Below are 19643 nucleotides of genomic sequence, written 5' to 3'. Positions count from 1 at the left end.
ACCATGTGCACCACAACAGCTGCGCAGTATGTTATATCAAGAATATATCCTCTTAGATTACATATACATACACACACGTTATATATCAAACCAATTCAGCGCATATATATATATATATATATATATATATATATATATATATAAATATATAAAATAAGACCAATTTGACTATGACGTAAAAAATAAAGATGAATCAGGGTGTTTTAATGGTGTTTGATTGTGCTGTTCAATTTTTAGATACTCACGCGTCACTGAAAACGTCACGCAAGGCGTCTGCAGTCTTACAGCCCAAATACGCACAAAATAAGGACAAATGTTGCATGTATTTTTTTTTTTCAACCAACTCCGAACCTCTCTAAACGAATAAGAGCACCAACCACGTCGAGGTTGGTACAACACAAAGCGCACGGTTATCCAGGGAACTGTGCTACTGACCCAGTAAAAGACTACGCAGAACCGCTCAGCAGCTTACAGTATTTACTTAAATTCGCCTGGTGTCAAAAGGTCATCTGACCAGCCTGAAATTGAGTAGATAACAGATTTACCGGAATTTCATATTATGTCGTGACGATCTCTGGCGGTTCTGTTGACAATTTTAATAAAAAATAAACGTTCCGGCGCATTCTCATCCTCCACAGTGCACCAGCCAAAATGTCCACCACATGGTTATCGTCAAAAGTTTATTTACGAACCATAATCGGGTAGTTACGTTGAATACGCAAACCCTCGCTCCGACGGGAGTCCCGGCCGCTCAGGCGCCAGTTTTGCGAGGCACCGCCGGTATTCTGCGCGACTGCCTTCCTCTACCTGGACTTGGAGTCAGCGTCATGACGCCATGTCGTAGCTCAAACCGTCACGTGTGCAGTTGCTTAATCTGATGGTGTTTTGGCCTGTAGAGTCGCTGTTAAAAGACTCCCCCAGCTCGTGTTGTATACGTTTAATCCCTATCATCAGGCCAAACCCACGTGATCAATAAAATCGATTACAGGTGCTCTTACAATACATAACAAGAAGGTCCAGGGGTCAGAGGTCATGTTAGGACCCCTACAGTCACTTCTCCACACACACGCACGCACGCACGCACGCACGCACACACACACACACACACACACACACACACACACACACACACAAAGACATTCAGCGTCATCAGATTGTTCTGGTCAGTAATTACTAATGTAAAGGATTCCCACCCCCAACCGTTTTTGATTCTCAGGACAGTAACAGGTCTCACTGCATCCCTGGCAAAGAAAGTTTACTATCCACATTAGAAACAACAGTAGAAAAACAAACAACCGTATGACAAAGCTGAGGACTTCCTGATTGGAGTGTGAGTCATTTTCTGTCCTGTGGTAAAAGTCGACAGTGGTGTGTTCCATGCCGCTTCCCCCGGTCCAGATGCAGCAGTCAGTCTTCAAGAACGTCCCTCAGGTTTCCAGCAAGTCCTGACCAGCGTCACAGAGCTCTCACTCACACTCACAGACCTCACAGAGCTCTCACTCACAGACCTCACACTCACAGACACAGACCTCACAGAGCTCTCACTCACAGACCTCACACTCACAGACCTCACAGAGCTCTCACTCACAGACCTCACACTCACAGACCTCACAGAGCTCTCACTCACAGACCTCACACTCACAGAGCTCTCACTCACAGACCTCACACTCACAGACACAGACCTCACAGAGCTCTCACTCACAGACCTCACAGAACTCTCACTCACAGACACATACCTCACAGACACATACCTCACAGACACATACCTCACAGACACATACCTCACAGACACATACCTCACAGACACATACCTCACAGAGCTCTGGCACCGCAGTGCAAGCATTACCCAGCTGCCTATCAAATAGCACCCAGTCCATAATCATGGCAACCAGCTGCATCAGCCTCCCGCTGTTAGGGTTGGGGTCAGGGTTGGGTTTAGGGTTAGGCCAGGGTAAGGTTTGGGGTCACCCCAGTGTGCAGAGGCTGGTGTCCAATGCCCTGGCGAAGTGTGCCAGTTGAGTGTCTGTCTCCGTCTGCGCAGTCACTCTGAGAGGAGGCCTGATCAGAGCACATTCTTCCTGTGGATCTGAACCGGCTGAAATTCAGTGTGTAGAAAAAATCTCTGAGATAAGGTCTGAGGAGACCGAGTGTGGTATGGATCTGCGTGACGGGCCTGGCCTAAAGACTTAGGCCGTGATTAAGAACACCTCAGTAGAAATATACCTGACCTAAACACAGCCGTGTTGGGTAACCACACCTGTCCTACACATGTTAGGCAGCCAGGCCGTTCGTAAACACACGTGTTGGGTAGTTAGGCCTGAGCTAAACTCAAGCGTTGGGTTCTAAACCCACACGTCGAATCATGAGGTCCAGCCTAAACACGTGTGTTGAATTGCCAGACTTGGCCTAAACATGCTTGAGTTAAGATGATCGCTGCGTGTAGAACAGGATGTAGGCCTGAGTACTGCAAACCTCCTCCACACTGCACACGTTCATCTCAGAGTCATTACAGTGGACCCAGAATCCTACACACACACACACACACACACACACACACACACACACACACACACACACACACACACACACACACACACACACACACACACACACACACACACACACACACACACACACACACACACACACACACACACACACACAAAGAAAAAGACAAAGCCATTAAGAGTTGAGTGTAGAACCTTAGTGATAAAACAGAAGCTACAGTATCTGCTCACTATACTTGCCTGTTGTTTTCTGACCAAAACCCATTAAAGCACAAAAGAAAAGCCTTGAATCACCCAGTACAACTTGGTTATTGACACACAGACACACACACACACAGGGTGCAGACACTCACCCCCCTCCGTGTTGTAGCAGTAGGCAGTGTAGTGCCCCGAGCCAAAGCCTTTCCCATGGTGCATCACTACAGCGGACAGGTCGTAGGTGGAGGCCTGTCTGTGGAGAGAGGAGCGTGGGTCCGAACAGCAGTATGGCTCCATGTTCAGAACCTGATCGAACGCCACGTGGACGCCAATCTTCTCCCTGTGGTTTCGGCCCGACCAGCTACACACACACACACACACACACACACACACACACACACACACACACACACACACACACACACACACACACACATAAATAGAAACACTTTTAATGACACGCTTCTTTCACCTTTATTCGCTCGCTGTTTAGTTAAACGTTGTGAGATGGCAGGAGTGTGTGGAACCAACCGGAAGCGTTTAAGGTGAAGCCGCAGCACCTGAGGTAATCGGTAGATCAGCAGCTGTTTGCACGCCTCCGACAGCGCCAGCGGCTTGTGCGAAGACTTGCGCCGTTTTCCTGATCCGCACGCACCACAAACACACACACAGGGACACGCACACATGCATACACCACAAACACACACAAGGACACACACGCGTGCACCACAAACAAACGCACACACATACCAGGCAAATTACGGTCAATAAATTAATAACAAATGCAAAAGTAGCACTGACAATTAACCTGATGACATCAGACTTGCAGACTTTTGTTACCAACCCTGAGCAGCACATAGCCGTGATGTGAGGTAGTAGGAGACCTGTCAGTGGGAGACTAGGGATGCACCAAGATGGGGAGATCTGGTCCGACGCCGACGCCCAATATTTTCAAAGCACATATATACCAACGTCTATACATTTATAAAATGTAGAGTAGTATAACAGAAATGTTATGCTAGTTAGATGTTAAAAATGAAAACCCTGCGTGATGAACCCCATTTGGCTAATGACTAATGAAGAGAGCAGAGAGGGTCCGTAATCTGTGAGATGTGTGTGCTCACTGTTGCAGAAGTTGCATGCGTAGATACAGCCCTCCAGAGACTCCGTCTCCGTGAACTTGGCGAGCATCTCTGTGAGCGTGCAGCTCTGATGGCAGGTGGTGGCGCTGGGCTTCTCCAGGCTGTGATAGCGCTCAGGGAACTCCAGAGACAAGTCCCAGAAGGGCTCCACTGTGTTCGACTTGTGCTTGCAGGACAGACACGTCACCTAGGGAGAAAACGTGAGACACACATCATGTCTCAGTAGACACTTGCCACTTGCACAATACTTGTGAGAGATACAATATGCAGAGACCATGTGAGACATCACATCATATACAGAACACGTGAGACACATCTACTAGAAAGAAAACGTGAAACACAAATCACCTACAGAGAACATGCAAAACACAAGTCAACTACAGAACATTTGAGCACATCAGTTAGACGTCGGAGAAGGTGGAGAGGGTGGAGGAGGTGGAGAGGGTGGAGGAGGTGGAGAGGGTGGAGGAGGTGGAGAGGTGTTTTACAGGGAGCTCTGTACTGCAGCTTCCCCTGCCAATCCACTAACAATATCAGTGTTTCTGTACTGATCAGATATGAATATCCTACATTTGAAAATCACTGATTTTATATTTTTCACACACCCTACTGTGGTAGGGGTAGCACAGTTCTGCAGTTATAAGTCTGGATTTGTGACACTGTGGTTTGATTTCAATATGTGGTATTGGATCGGTCATCTGTAGTTTACACCTAGATCCTACAGAAAAACTAACTCTAGCAATGGTCCATACACCAAATGCAGCTCGCCCAGACAGATGTGACAAGCCACACCAAATGGACTTTGAGTTTTTACAGCTCGCAGTATTACTTCAACCCGCCATGCATTCTTGGTATTTAAACTTTTGGCACTGTGGTAATACCTCTGAAGCAAAAATGTTTGGGTATGTGTGTTGGAAAAGGTATTTCACATACCTTTGTGACAGTATAGGGTGTGATACTATAGTATGGCGTCAAAATAGGACCTAATGTTTTGAGAATCAAAAAACAGAATCCATAACCAAGAAATTACGTTTTGTAATTGAGAAAACTGTCGTTAATATTGAGAGTTAAAAAAGCTGGTTTGTAAACACAATATTTATGTTTTCAATAGTCTATTTTGAGTTTAATATTCTTGAAGAATCCGTTTTCGTTGCGCCTTTTCTCGTTAGCGCTTCTTGTGAATCCCATGAATCAGTGTCTTTATTTGGATATAGATAATGCTGCATCGTTTCCTGTGGTAGATCATTAACAATTAGTCTTTATTTGTGCATAGAAACAACGGAAATGGCGATTATCGTCTGAAGCGTCTATATGCACGTGCACGCGAGGGGAGTCGGAATTCGGCACAACACCTGCAAACACAGGCAAGATGTGTGTTTATGTTTTCTCATATCAGCTATTTTTAACGATTATCTATTTTAGTAACCCAAAGTAGATAGACTGAAGTAGATTGTTGTGGAATTACGACTACCCTGTTGTATATTGTAATCGTGTGTGTGTGTGTGTGTGTGTAGAATGGCATGGGTGGGCGAGGCTTAACTCCATCAGCCAATGACTGTGTAAATCCCGCCCACCCCTAAAAACAGGTCCAAAAGTCAAAAGCGAGAAACTTCTGGAGGCGAGAGCGAGACCGAGAGAAGCGCGAACGAGAAAAGGCTCAACGAAAACGAAAACGGATTCTTCAAGAATATTAAACTCAAAATAGACTATTGAAAACATAAATATTGTGTTTACAAACCAGCTTTTTTAACTCTCAATATTAACGACAGTTTTCTCAATTACAAAACGTAATTTCTTGGTTATGGATTCTGTTTTTTGATTCTCAAAACATTAGGTCCTATTTTGACGCCATACTATAGCACTACATTTAATGAGAATCATCACAACACAGGGCCAAGGCAAGAATCATCACAACACAGGGAAATGTGATAGCATTCACATCTCACCACTAATCTCAGCATGGAGAACGAGTGGTAACGTTAACTGTGCAGGAGACAGTCAGGGCCCAGTGCACGCGCGCACACACACACGCGCACACACACACACACTACTCCAAACTTCACATGGGAACACATTTGCAAAATTCCATCAATAATGAAAACAGCACAGACATGTTCCATCAATCGCAAGATTGAGAAGAAACCAGCTTACTACAAGCGAAGGAGGTCAGATGGCCAGCATGCAGCTGACACACTAATCCTGCTGCTTCTCTCGGCCAGGACACAGGGGTGTCCCGCACAGACCAGACATGCCAGGCATCTGACTGCAGCTTTAACACAAACTCTGTTGACTGGAAAGACGTCAGAGACACTGGCGCCTTCCTAAACTCTAGATTAGTGTAGTGTGTTGCTGGCTGGCCTGTTGCCACTAGTTAATAACACATCACGTCCTCACTATGCAAGCACTAGTTAATAACACACCACGTCCTCACTACGTGAGCACTAGTTAATATCACGTCCTCACTACGCAAGAATTAGTTAATAACACACCACATCCTCACTACGCGAGCACTAGTTAATAACACACCACATCCTCACTACGCAAGCACTAGTTAATAACACACCACGTCCTCACTACGCAAGCACTAGTTAATAACACACCACGTCCTCACTACGCGAGCACTAGTTAATAACACATCACGTCCGCACTACGCGAGCACAGCTGGAGAATGTAGTGTAATGTTAAGCCAATTGCGCAACATTTAGCGCATATTAGCATATTCACTTCAGTTTGCATGAGCATTCTGTGAGACTTAAACCCTTACAGGTACCGCCTCACTGGACAATCTCCTGACCCATCTCACCCAGACCACTGTGCTGATCTCAATAACCCTCCCACCCTGCTGCAGCAGACATATCGATAGTTTTCAGAATCACTTGCAACTGAATCAGAATCACTTGGCATAAGAAGATTTAACCTCATGTAGCTGCTAAACTCTGTAAAAGTCTTCCAAAGAATAGTGGGTAGACAAGCTGAAGAGGTAATTTAAAACCCACATTAAAGACTAGTCCGGCCCCAAGTTCATTTACCGTTCATTAATATTTATTTGTTAATTACACCATAAACCTAAAGGAAATTGCTGAATTACATCAATAAATGTGTAAAAAAAAAAGAAAAACAACAACAACAACAAAAAATGGCCTGCAATAAACACACACACATCCAATAGAATATAAACATTATAAGATGAGACATGGGAGAATGTCTGTATAGTTTTGTTCAGTTTTTGAACATGAGCAACACAGCATGATTACCAGTTGTGGCTGCTTTCTTACGTTTTGCGTGTATCCATGCTTGATTGGGTAAATGCCGTGTTTATACTAGCCTAGCCTAGCATAACCACAGATAATTACCACCTCAGCAAAAGAAATCCTTTCTCTGAAAAAAATATAGCATAATTACACAGATTTACAGCTTAAGTTCCAAATATCTTTAGCGAAAAAACTGCACTGTTCCTAAGATTATGTTTCTACATATGTTTTAAATTTTGTTCTACATACAGAAAAACCACATCAAAATCGCTGCCTGTGGTAATAAAATGTGCTACAGATGTAGCAAAAGATTTGTCTAAAAGAAATGTTATAAACTCCACACTATGATTTCACTTGAATAATATATATACACAGAAGCACTCTGTTTGCATCTCAGTTTGAGTCATCTGGTTTCTTTGGAAACCTTGCACACTACATAGCCATTATTAGTCCAATTTTTTATCCAATCTCTCTTTCACACTGTCTCATAACCCCCCGCCCCTTCCACACATACACATCCAGCCTGCCACACACACACACACACACACACACACACACACACACACGCACGCACGCACACGTGCACACACGCACACGTGCACACACGCACACGTGCACACACGCACACACGAGACCACAAGCAGGACAACAAAGTTTGTGTGAAAGCAGGATGCTTGTGTGTTGGTGAAGTGCAGAATGCTGTCTGTTATTCCTCATACATAAACAGGACCACAAGCATGAACAATGCTCGACACATGTAAGCACAATTCAAAATCAGCAGCTGGCATCAACATTCTGGAGCTGAAGCGAGTGTGTGTGTGTGTGTGTGTGTGTAAGGTGCAGTGTCCTCACCTGGCTGAGCAGCTGTCCGTGGAAGATGGTATTGAGCACCTTCAGCACCTGTTTGGAGAGCTTGCGCTGTGTGATGGGGATGACGATGCGTTTGCGGCTGCCGTCTGACTCCAGCTCCTGCTGAACCTTGTCCAGAAGCTCGCACAGGAATTCCTGTGCGTCCTGCTGGTCGTAGCCACGAAACGCTGGGATCAGGTTCCACACCGAGTGCAACATCGCGAAAGGCGAGACAAGCGTCCACCGACCCGACCACATCACCCTGAACAACGTGTGCAGCTCATGGCACAGCGACACCTGCTGGCGGGAGGAGGAACGCGGCTCGTTGGGCTGCACCAACTCCACAGCGCCGCTCTGCTGGTTCCTCGCCACAGCTAAAGCTCCACTGGCACGGCTCATGCGGCCCAGGGCACTGAGGGCACTGGCACCTCCCATCACGCCCGCCGAGACCCCACGTTCGCCCTGCGAGTGGTTGGTCTTGGCCAGCAGCTCCTCAGTCTCGCACAGGTCCAATGTGAGGAAGCACTCCCTGAACTTTTGCAGGTGACTCAGCACCTGCAGGATGGAGTTCATGTAGCAGGTGTTGCCCAGGTTCCGAAGCCCGGTGACGCCCGGTGCCAGGCGCCTGCGCCGGGGAGTCTGGGAAACGTAGTACCTACGTAGTTTGCCTGCTCCTCGGTTTCGAAGCATTTTGCCGGGCTTGTTGGAGAGCAGTTTGTTGGACAGGGGCTGCAGGGGCTGTTTGGGCGGTGGGGGTGGTCTCTCGGGAGGGTCGCGGAACTTGCGCGGGATGAGGGAGAGCGTGGGGCGAGGGGCCTGTGTGAGGAGCCGGGCGCTCTTCCTGGGCGGAATGCTGGCCTGCTCTCCCATGAGCCTCTTCTTCACCTCCCGCCGCTGCCGTCTTAGCTCCTCCCTCTCCTGCTCCTGCTTCTCCTCGCGCTTCCTCTGGACCTCCTGCTGCCGGCTCCTCCACAGCCGGAGAGCGCCCCCTAGCAGTGTTCTCCGACGGTGCCACAGAGCCGCCTGCATGGCAGGCTTGGGCCCGGGCCCTGCCCCCTCCCCCCCGGCACGGACGCAAGACTCCCCAGCTGATGCCGAACGCATCGAGCGCTGTCCCGGGCTGCGCACGGTGGACAGCGCCCCGCGCAGGAGCTTCAGGTCCCCCTCAACGTTATCGTTCAGTACGTAGTCCTGGCAGGCAAAGCAGAACACATCCAGCTCTCGTACCTCCATGGCAAGCGGGTGCTGGGTCTCCTGATAGTGGCGGAGGGAGTGCTCCTCTATGTAGCGGCCACAGGACACGTGTGAGCACTTCAGGCAAGCCCACACAGACTCTGTGGTGTGGCAGTCCACGCAGCGCCATTTCTGAGGGTTCAGGATCGAGTGGTCGTGGCCCACACGGAGACGGGCCACGTGCTTACAGCGGTCCATCTCTCCCAACGCACATGTGGTCTCAAAGTCAAGAGCCACACCACTGCACCATGACGACCCTGAGCCTAGGAACCAGGGCAAACAAGGACTTACACACTCAGAGTTATGAATCATATCGCTAGAACTTACAACAGTGGCGTGAATAGTTAGGAAGTCTTACCGTGAAAGTAGTCTCATAAATGCTTTAGTAGGCGTGCGTTGAGCATCACAACCTTAGAAGGAAATTTTTCTTCATCCACATTAAGTCAGCAGCATTGCGTGACACTGTGATGGAAAATGTAAACATGCTCAGGTATTGCACCATAAACAATGTCTGAGGTCTTACAATAAAAAATCAGATGCAATTCACATCGCATACAAAAAAAGTAAACAATCGAATTCCTGCGTGGATGAAGTGAGACAGGTGGGTCACATCGGTCAAAAAAAAAGTTCAGTTAGTTGCAGTGCGAACTACTGAGGCGAGACAAAGAGGTTCCGGACTTTGTTTCAGCGGGACCACACGGCCAGTCTGGTTTAGCTGCCGCGCTGCTCTCGCGTTTCTCCCTCACACCTTCTGTTCGTACCGGCAGCTGATAGAACAAAACACCTGCACCCGGAGCGGTAACGGCCGTCCACGTTTAACACGGCTGTACAAGTAACATTAGTCCTCGCCGTGTCAGCAGCGGTGCCGCCACCCTCTCCACCCTCGCGTTAGTGCTCACCTTCACCTTCATCACGCCGGTTCGCTCGGCTACGTTAGCACGGCGCTAGCTCCGTTAGCCTCAGAACTACGAGACCCAGTATTAAAGCCGCTCCTACACCACCGTCCTCAGCGCGCTCTCACGTTCACTCACAAGTTGTATTTTACTGTCGGCGCCGTTATATTTCAGTCTGAGCGACACGCGTCGGTGTCGTGGGCCGCCGGTCGGACCCACCGGAGCCGTTCGCCGGTACTCTCCCGTTTCTAAAGACAATGCAGACGATCAATAGCGAGCCGCTCCGCTACCCGAGCTAGCATCAGCACTCCCACCAGAACAAAGAACTCACACCGGCCTCCCCGAACACTCACAAACTTCTCGCGGTAGCGGATAACGACGCCGGGCCCGGTGTCCCGACCCGCGGCCCGGTGTTACGGCGCGAGCGCTCGTTACATATTCGACAGATCAACTTTAGATCTTTAAACAAAAACAGCGGGTCAAGCTGGATTAAAGTCAGAGACCCGCTACAAGGCGCAGATCGCCCAAACACAAACTTCAGAGCTCAACGTGTACTCCTCCACAACAGTCAGGAGCTGGGGGGAAACACAGTTAGAAACCCCATAAAACCGTTTTTGATCGATACCTGTATATTTTCTTCATTTTATGTTTTGTATTCGGCTTTTATTTACCGCCATCATCTGCACGCGCGAGCTGTCACAGATTTTGGGTCAACCGAACTCGTCCAGGACCACGAGCCGACCGTTCTGATTGGTCCGAGAGTGATCAATCTTCCCCAAAGACTCGATTCTCATTGGCTCTTGATACGTCGGTCACATTCTCAAGCTCAAAACGTGGAGGCGGCTCAAAGATCAGAGTTTTCCCAGGAAAAAATTCAGTAGTTGATCTTCTAAGATTATTTATAGAATTCACATGGTAATGTTTTTATTGACATTACAGATTTAATACTTTAAATCGAATTTAAAATTTGTTTCAAAACAGTACATAAACAGATGTCATCACTGCATGCTGTCCTTACAAATTACACCTGCATTTGTTCAGCAATAAAATAAATAACCCAGATCTGCACAAACAGTAAAGCAAACTATACTGTGGCTATTATCGTACAATTAACATAAGTGACAGACCATTTTAAAGTTTTTATTCATTTATTTTGTGAAAAATCTCATCAGAACATTATAGACAAAAGTTAAGGAACAAATTAAAGTCACGCAACTGACAGACTGACTGGGGTTTCATTCCTGCGCTTCCTAGAATGGCCTCAGCATTAGAATCATTTCACATGACACTTTTCTTGTAGTTTCTTTCCAACTTGGACTTGTTTCTGCACAGCATAGTTTAAAACCCATAATGATGCCATTGTGTGCAAATGCATCATGTTTAGGATGCCCTTAAAAAACACTGGCATCCAAGGCATGTTTGCTTAGTCCATGTTAAAACAGGCATGGCTGGCTGTCACCGAACACTGCTTCCCGGGAGCACCTGCTGTTTGCGAACCTTGCTGAACAGCTCCAAGTACTGGCACATGGTGTCCATGCAGTCTGCAGGCACAAACAGGCCCTCGGGTTTGCCGGAGAACACGGCAGGCAGCTCGGGCACGTTGGACCCCAGGAAGCTCTGCATGAACTCCTTCATGAGGTTCCAGCAATCACCGGGCACCACACATGCACAGTACTCAACCTACACACACAAATACATGGAAAAACAGACATGCATACATACACACGTACGTACACACACATACATATACACACCAAAGTATTAAAGAATGCAGCTTGTAATAAATTCCATTTTAATTATAATTAACAAACATTCAATGAACTGACACTTACTCATGAGCTAAAGCGCAAACAGATTCTCATTTCAACATTATCGTGCTGAATTACACCATAAACAGGGAGTATCTTGGTTGGGTGTGCAACTCTCACCTCCACTGAAATCCCCCTGGCACTGGAGCTCATGGTCACCGTGCCAACCTTCACCAGGAAGTCGCAGTAGCGGTAACGAGCCCCGCGGCTCTCCACCTTGTGACCTTTGGCATTCTGGAAATGGCTCTTCAGCTTCACCATGAGAACGTCAAAGTTGGCGTCGGCAGTGAGGAACGGGCCGCCCTCAAACAGAGCCAGGCAGCTCAGTGGTGTCTCCGAATGATGCATTACATACAGGAGCTTAGACGGCTGACCTGACACAGACCCACACACACAAAAAATGTATGTAAAAAAAATGCACATGTGCACACAGTGAGGAAGAGAGAAATCTCAAGCTGGACTTTATTATGGGGAAAATCTAAAATCAAACAACAACAAAAAAAAAAAACAAAACAAGCAATATTTGGACATTGCTCTTACTGCATGGCCACTTGTAACAGCTCTGCCAAAGAAATCCAAAAGCCCTTCTTGGCTGACTACCTCACAGCATTTCATCCCATTAGCTTTATATGACTCACATTATTAATAAAGTTTTAAGTTACAATAGGCATTTATAATTATGACCCACAAAGAGCGAGTTTACATTCTTATAATGGGCCCATGGCAGTGGAGACGAAGCAGAGACCCCGTGGTTGAACGGTCACTCAGGCTGGCAGCTAATGTGTGACTTAAATGTCTGATTTTCAGTGTGGTGTCCTGTGTCCAGCACAGACGTCTCAGTCTCACACTGGTTTTCCATCCTGCCATCCTGCCTTTGCAATTGCACCAGTGTGTCAGATGTGGCAATGATCTACACACACTTGGCTAAAGTGGCAATAAGTTTCTTGTAGCGTAATATAAAGCACCTATGCATTCTATATTACGCATCTATAGTGTGTGTAGGCGCTCTATTAGAAAATGAAATGGACTGCCCGAACAATTTCTCAATGTAATTGTGTCATCAGTTATGTGAAGTCGTACTTCAGTGTGTGGGTATAGAGATTTAATATTCTGTAATACGTTTCACATACACACATAGTATGTGGGTATAGAGATTTAACATCCACATACAGTGGGTGTTAGTTACCACTGGCACTGCCTGTTGCGTGGTAGGTCTCACAGTCCACAAAGAAGCTGCCTTGCTTCACTGCTCCAAGCTGTTCCAGTCTCTTATGCAGCTGCTCCACAGTCTGCTGCACACTCTTGCCCTCGGCCACCGGCACCTGGCACACACTGCAGCAGAGGAACACACGAGCTAAACTGCACACTAATCCGGTATTTGCTTAATTTTAGAGCAAACCGGCTGCGTGGAAAATTAACACGCCAGAGTGTTTCTCTTGCTGGTTCACCTACTCGTTAGTTGGTGACAGATCAACAGATCACAACATCATGAACATTAAAGCAGAAACGTGTCAGTAGCGCATCTACCCGACATGTAAGATCACAACATCATGAACAGTAGAGCTTAAACGTGTCAGTGCGCATCTACCCGCCGTTAAGGGCTTCGTGGTTAGAGCCGTTTAGTTACTTCACTTAACTGGCTAGCCAAGATAGCTAAACTGGTCGCCAGTGTAGCTCATAAAATTAATATTTCTTTACTCCATAGAAATTAAACCCTGGAGGAATTAAATCAACTGTAAGCCTACATATGTACGTGATATATTAAACTTGTGCATTTCTTACCACGTAACCCCCATTTTACAGCTCGGAATATATTTAAACAAGTTCTCTTATGCCGCTGCACAATAAAACATCTACTTCCGGTATCCCGTAACTACTTCCGGTTTATTCCAACTGTGACGCCAGTGAATGTTAAAAAAAGAAAGACTACAAATGTGGTTTGTCAAAATATCTTATTTTAATATTGTTATTTTTTAATATGCACATAGAATCGTTAACACTATGATTTCCGTGCATGACATGATTTCCTTAACTGGTGACATGAGCGTTAAGTTTTAACGGACCGTAAACAAAATGGAGCAGACCTGATCCACGGTCAGGTGGGAGTCGGCCAGTCGGCGTTGCTATCGAATCGCAGGAGAGTCCGCCTGTACCCAGATCAGTCGTACCAGCTCCGCTCTGCAGCGTGATGAAGCCATTTGCTTTTAACAAGTACACGTGTTTCCGAGCCTCACCGTAGGTAGCGGTAGCTGGTGGTTTTCGTGTGTTATGTTTTTGAAACCAAAAACAGTGTTTGGTCTAAGCGCAGTTAGATTTGAGAATAGTCTGAAATAATGCCGAAAATAAAGAAGTCAAAAGGTAGCGGAGGTGGCGGCGACCGGGCTGGCGGCGTAGTGCCTCTTGCTGATCAAATTCTACAGGGCGACTTGGTCCGGGCACCCGGCCGCCTGAAAACCCGAGATAAAAAGCAGAGAGAAGAAGACGAATATGTGGACGAACGTTTGTCTCGAAAAATCCTAGAACAGGCCCGAATTCAGCAGGAGGAACTGCAGAGCGAGTTTGGCGTGACAGCGGAGGTTGTGAAGAGGCCTTCTACGGTGCTGGGTGAGTTCTGCACAGTCCAGCTGATAGTTAGGAGAGGGGCCCGACCAACGCGTGTGCCAGCCCTCCACATGGGCATTAACACACTGGGTTTGTTACATATAATAATAGTAATAATAACTAACGATTATAATACATTTTAATACTTTAGCAGTCCGAGAGTGGTGCTGTCCGTTGCTGACCAGAGGAGGATGGATCTCCCCTCTGAGTCCTGTTTCCAGGTTTCTCCTCGTGATCTAGTGAGGTTGTCCTTACCACTGTCGCCTCTGTCTTGCTCTCGGGTGGCTCTCGGACATACGTAAAGCTGCTTTGTGACAACAATCGCTGTAAAAAGCGCTAAACAAATACATTTTACTTACTTGTGTATGATTGACTCAAAAATAAATGAAGAAGCAACTCCAAGAGTAACAGGGAAACATGGAAAGGTATTTATTGAATACAATAAATTAGATGCATGTTCACATGAAATGCCTTGGGTCTGTGCTCTTATTTTGTCCCCATTGTGCCATCCGCCAGTCTTCGCCCGATCCTTTATCTTTATTACTGCTATTTTAAATTACCATCTATTTATTTATTTATTTATAAACAGGAGTTTCATATACATAATATAGTTTCCTAAAATCTTAGAAAAAAGAAAACAAGCAAGATTTGGACATTCCTCTTATTGCATGGCCACACGCAATAGCTTTTTTTTTTTTTACACCATTGATTAATTACTAACTGGCATCTACAGGTCCGAGCACTGAGGATGGGGAGTCTGATGAGGAGTGGCCAGAGTTGGGCTCTGGGGTGCCAGGAGAGGATGAAATGGGAGGAGGTGCTGAAGTGGAGGTGGATCCAGAAGACGAGAACGCGATCCAGATGTTCATGAACAAAAACCCACCTGTGAGGTAAGCTCTTTCTCCGGGAAATGGGTGACTGAAGGCCACATAAGCTGTTGTGTCTGGCCAGCTGACTGGGCACCAGAGAGTGAGCTGAGCGGATCATTTGTGCATGACCTGCTGGGTGATGGGACCTTCTGGATGATGGGACTTGCTAGTGCGACTCATCTGTTCACGTGTGTATGTGTGGGTGTACGTATGTGTTCTTGTGTTTTTCAGACGCACCTTAGCTGACATCATCATGGAAAAGATAACAGAGAAGCAGACAGAAGTGGGGACAGTGATGTCAGAGGTGTCGGGTCGACCTATGCCCCAGCTTGACCCCAGGGTAATCGAAGTGTACAGAGGAGTCAGCAAGGTGAGGCTGTTTGCTTGGCAGGGAACTCTTGAAAACTGGACAATTATTTCCAGTGTGCATTGGGATGCTAAAGACCAACATCAAGTGACGAAGCTTTAAAATGCATGTTATTCACAAGCAGCTGATGAACTTAAATCATGCCTGTATAATTACAAATAGAGAAAAATAAAGTCGAGATCTTTTAATGTTGTGCCTGTGAGGATCTTCCTCAGCGACGTAAGTGACCTACATGTAGCTTATGCCTCTTGTGTAATATTTACATTTATTACATTTTTACATTATCCAGAGCGACTTACATTTTTATCTCATTTTTTTTTTATACAAGTGAGCAATTGAGGGTTAAGGGCCTTGCTCAGGGGCACCTCAGTCATGGCCTCAGGTCTGGGGATCGAACCCACAACCCTCCGGTCACAAGACCAGTTCCCTAACCACCAGGCCATGACTGCCCGTGTCATATATGTGTCTGGCTCAGCCAAACATGGTTTTATGTATTTGCTGAACATTAAAAGGTCAAAACAAGGAGGACTGTAGCCTACAGAGAATGTCCACTGTGTTTCAGACCATGAGCTGAAAGCAGTGCGGTCATTTGGAAACATTAGCCAGCCGTTTAGCTGCAGCACCCTCAGGCTCATACTGAGCTCAGTAAAATTACTTAATTACAATTTAGTTTAAATTAAGGTTTTTTCAGTCAAGCTAATAATTTACTACAAGATTATTAGTCATCGTGCAAACCTGGCGTCTGGAAAGTACTGGAAAGATGAGTGTTAGGACATCTGATTATCTCCATGCTACACCATGCTAAGACATGAGCATTAGAATATCAGAACCTTTCACAGCACACTTAATGTTTCCACTAATCTGGACCTTGTGAGAACTTTATTCCATCTCACACCAATATTGACATAATCTTACTTATTATTGTCACTAATTATCCTGATAGGAGAAATACTACCAAGTGTATTTTAGAGTATGATGTAATCATAGGTTCTCCGCTGACCAACAACCCGTGTCTTGTTACAGGTTCTGTCCAAGTATCGGAGTGGAAAGCTGCCCAAAGCCTTTAAGATCATCCCAGCACTCTCCAACTGGGAGCAGGTGCTCTACCTCACAGAGCCAGAGAGTTGGAGCGCCGCCGCCATGTTCCAGGCCACACGGTGCGTCGGCAGAGCCGCCGTGTGAGGAGAGAGCGGCACAGATAAGGACAGCAGCTCTTCCTGCTGACCCTGACTCGACCCTAACTCTGACCTGATCCTTGTGTAGAGCAGCCACAGAGTTGATACGAGAGGATAGAGCTGCTGTTCGTGTGATGTAGCGGCTGGCACTGATCTTGCTGACAATCGGCTGCTGCTCGTTGGCAACTCCTTCCTGAGTCATGTGACCCAGTTCAACACTGTGCAGGGGTCACATTCACAGCATTAAGAGAACATTTTAAACTCCCAAACAAGGCTCCTAAAACACCAGCTTTAATCTCTGATGCAAATTCTTTTTTGCTGAAGCCTTTTAAAAGCCTAATACTCTCAAATAAGTCATATACAAAGTTGAATAATGGTATATGATATATGATGCGTGTATCATTGGAGGTTTTTCAACATTTTATTAAGGATTTGTCAATTAGCAAAATCCTACAGTGCCCTCATCTGGTACCACTTGATATCACAATTTTAATTGAATTACTCCAAAGAACTGCATTTGTATTATTGATGGGAGTTTGCTCCAAATTTGAAATCAGTTGTTCAATTGTTACCCAGTTGCCTGATGTACAATGACCTTTTCCGTCCTAAAAACACCAAGATTTGTAGCGTCTCTTTCGTTGCATGAGTGATTTGACATGCAGTAATGTTACTGTGTCCCTTTGCTGCCACCGTGTCCTTGTTCGTTAAACCTCCGGCTGCGTGTGGTGCAGGATCTTCTCCTCCAACCTGAAGGAGCGCATGGCCCAGCGCTTCTACAACCTGGTGCTGCTGCCGCGAATCAGGGACGACATCGCCGAGTACAAGAAGCTCAACTTCCACCTCTACAGCGCCCTGAAGAAAGCCCTGTTTAAGCCTGGGGCATGGTTCAAGGGTGAGTCAAGCCTAAGCCTAAACCTTACTCTAACCCCTAAGCCTAACCGTAACCTAAGCCTAGATAGCGCAGCAGAAATGCACTTTAAGATTTATTTATTTTTTTGTTCATTTTTTTTCCTAATCAATATTTCTATTGTTTGTAAGAAACATATTTGCATAGCAGTTTTTATCCATTATCCTGTGCATGTGGCACCCACTGCATTCACAAGAATATTTGGAATATGAGTCAGTGTAAGTTAGAAAGTACCTTAAAAGCATTCTGAGTCAGACATAACAAATGAAGGGAAATTTGGACATTTCCAGGAAGTGTTAGACCACTAGGTGGCAGTGGTGTTTCAACCACAGTCCAGTCAGTACTGTTCAATGGCATGAAAACAACGAATGTCATTGTGTTTAGTTTTTCTTCTTTGTTACCTCTTACACATCCAGCGCCAGGTAGCCAGTGCTTTAAGTCCTCGACTATCTGATCAGTTAGGAACTGGAATAAAACAGCAGTGTTGTTTATTTGATGGTGATTAATCAGGTTACAAAATAGCCCTCTGCTGGTGCCTGCAGGAATCCTGCTACCACTCTGTGAGTCGGGGACCTGCACCCTGAGGGAGGCCATCATCATCGGGAGCATCCTCACCAAGTGTTCCATCCCAGTGCTGCACTCCAGGTAACACACACCTCTGCTACACTCCAGGTAACACACACCTCTGCTACACTCCAGGTAACACACACCTCTTTATCCACCACACCACCCCTAGATCGTAACACACCCCTAGATTCTTTGTTGACTGTTGTTCACTAGCTTCCCTGTTTTTGGTTTTAGTTTAAAGCTGCTTGTTTGAATGTGACATGCCAATCATCTTCTCTTCAGTGCTGCCATGTTGAAACTGGCAGAGATGGAGTATACTGGAGCCAACAGCATCTTCCTGCGTCTGCTGCTGGACAAGAAATATGCGCTGCCCTTCCGCGTGCTGGATGCACTGCTCGCACACTTCCTTTCCTTCCGCTCCGAGAAGCGCACCCTGCCTGTGCTCTGGCACCAGAGTCTCCTCACACTGGTGCAGCGCTACAAGGCTGACCTGGCGTCTGACCAGAAGGAGGCGCTGTTGGAGCTCCTCAAGATTCAGACACACCCACAGATCTCAGCCGAGGTCAGACGGGAACTTCAGAATGCGGACAGCAGAGATCTGGAGGATGCCACGCCAGCAATGGCGCTGGGCTGAAAATAAACGACACTTTGTTTCCTCGTATTGGCCCGGCAAAACCCAGGAGAGGTACAAGTAGGAATTTCCCTAACCACCAAGCAAAATGAAACTATTATCACTAAGTGGTGTGGAATGCAGTATGGTGATGGGAAATTTCTCTCCTAAAGGACTCAGAGCAGGACTTCAAGTGACTGGTGTCTGTCACCCACGGTTAATGTGGCCATCATGATGTACAAGTGAAAAGTAAAAAATTTGTGTGCCATTTAATTCACATTGTTGGGAAGCTTCTTGTTTAGCCTAGGGTGAGTCCTCTTGTTTTTGATCAATCTGAACTCTTACACGCACATCCTCCAAAATAAAAATGACTCGAAATCCTCTCTGCTGTAACATCCAGATTTAAACTGAACAGACACAGGGTTCATATACATATTACAGAAGTGTCTTATTTGGTTGGAAGATGTAGCCTATACAAAAAAGTATTTTGTATGCTTCCAGTTATTGAAAAGTTGTTAAAACAAGCATAAATAAATAAAACTTGAAAACTGAAATGTACCATTTAAATCCACGGCTCAACAATATTTTTGTAGTAAAGGTTTACTATATAGCCTACTGTAAAGGTGATCTTTAGTTACATTTCTTGCTAACAGAAGCCCGTGGCAT

General features: G+C 46.2%; 3 protein-coding genes across 7 annotated transcripts; 1 reads left to right on the top strand and 2 right to left on the bottom strand.

Annotated features, from left to right (window-relative positions):
• Window positions 1-922: 922 nt before the first annotated feature.
• Window positions 923-10818, bottom strand: usp49 (ubiquitin specific peptidase 49). 5 transcript variants are annotated; one of them, XM_077001097.1, is made up of 8 exons: window positions 10427-10655; window positions 10212-10321; window positions 9539-9642; window positions 7951-9443; window positions 3830-4034; window positions 3237-3345; window positions 2861-3066; window positions 923-2525 (listed from the first exon to the last, which is right to left on the bottom strand). In XM_077001097.1, the coding sequence occupies exons 4-8, from the start codon at window positions 9376-9378 to the stop codon at window positions 2422-2424; spliced, it is 2052 nt and encodes a 683-aa protein (XP_076857212.1). In that variant the 5' UTR covers window positions 9379-9443; window positions 9539-9642; window positions 10212-10321; window positions 10427-10655; the 3' UTR covers window positions 923-2421. The 5 variants fall into 5 exon arrangements, with proteins under 5 accessions (XP_076857212.1, XP_076857208.1, XP_076857211.1 ...); XM_077001093.1 differs by lacking the exons at window positions 10212-10321; window positions 10427-10655 and adding an exon at window positions 10699-10818; XM_077001096.1 differs by lacking the exons at window positions 10212-10321; window positions 10427-10655 and adding an exon at window positions 10745-10811.
• A 241-nt stretch (window positions 10819-11059) lies between these two features.
• Window positions 11060-13785, bottom strand: med20 (mediator complex subunit 20). The gene is made up of 4 exons (XM_077001104.1): window positions 13664-13785; window positions 13068-13213; window positions 12002-12255; window positions 11060-11753 (listed from the first exon to the last, which is right to left on the bottom strand). Exons 1-4 carry the CDS (start codon window positions 13675-13677, stop codon window positions 11529-11531), a joined length of 639 nt encoding a protein of 212 aa, XP_076857219.1. The 5' UTR covers window positions 13678-13785; the 3' UTR covers window positions 11060-11528.
• On the top strand, window positions 13778-19544 carry bysl (bystin-like). The gene is made up of 7 exons (XM_077001099.1): window positions 13778-14485; window positions 15216-15372; window positions 15583-15721; window positions 16742-16875; window positions 17625-17785; window positions 18343-18445; window positions 18650-19544. Exons 1-7 carry the CDS (start codon window positions 14215-14217, stop codon window positions 18999-19001), a joined length of 1317 nt encoding a protein of 438 aa, XP_076857214.1. The 5' UTR covers window positions 13778-14214; the 3' UTR covers window positions 19002-19544.
• Window positions 19545-19643: the final 99 nt, after the last annotated feature.

This window comes from Brachyhypopomus gauderio, chromosome 1, assembly GCF_052324685.1.
Source record: "Brachyhypopomus gauderio isolate BG-103 chromosome 1, BGAUD_0.2, whole genome shotgun sequence".
Lineage (NCBI taxonomy): Eukaryota > Metazoa > Chordata > Actinopteri > Gymnotiformes > Hypopomidae > Brachyhypopomus > Brachyhypopomus gauderio.
Note: the sequence above shows the minus strand (reverse complement) of the source record. Positions and strands in the feature narration are given on the sequence as shown.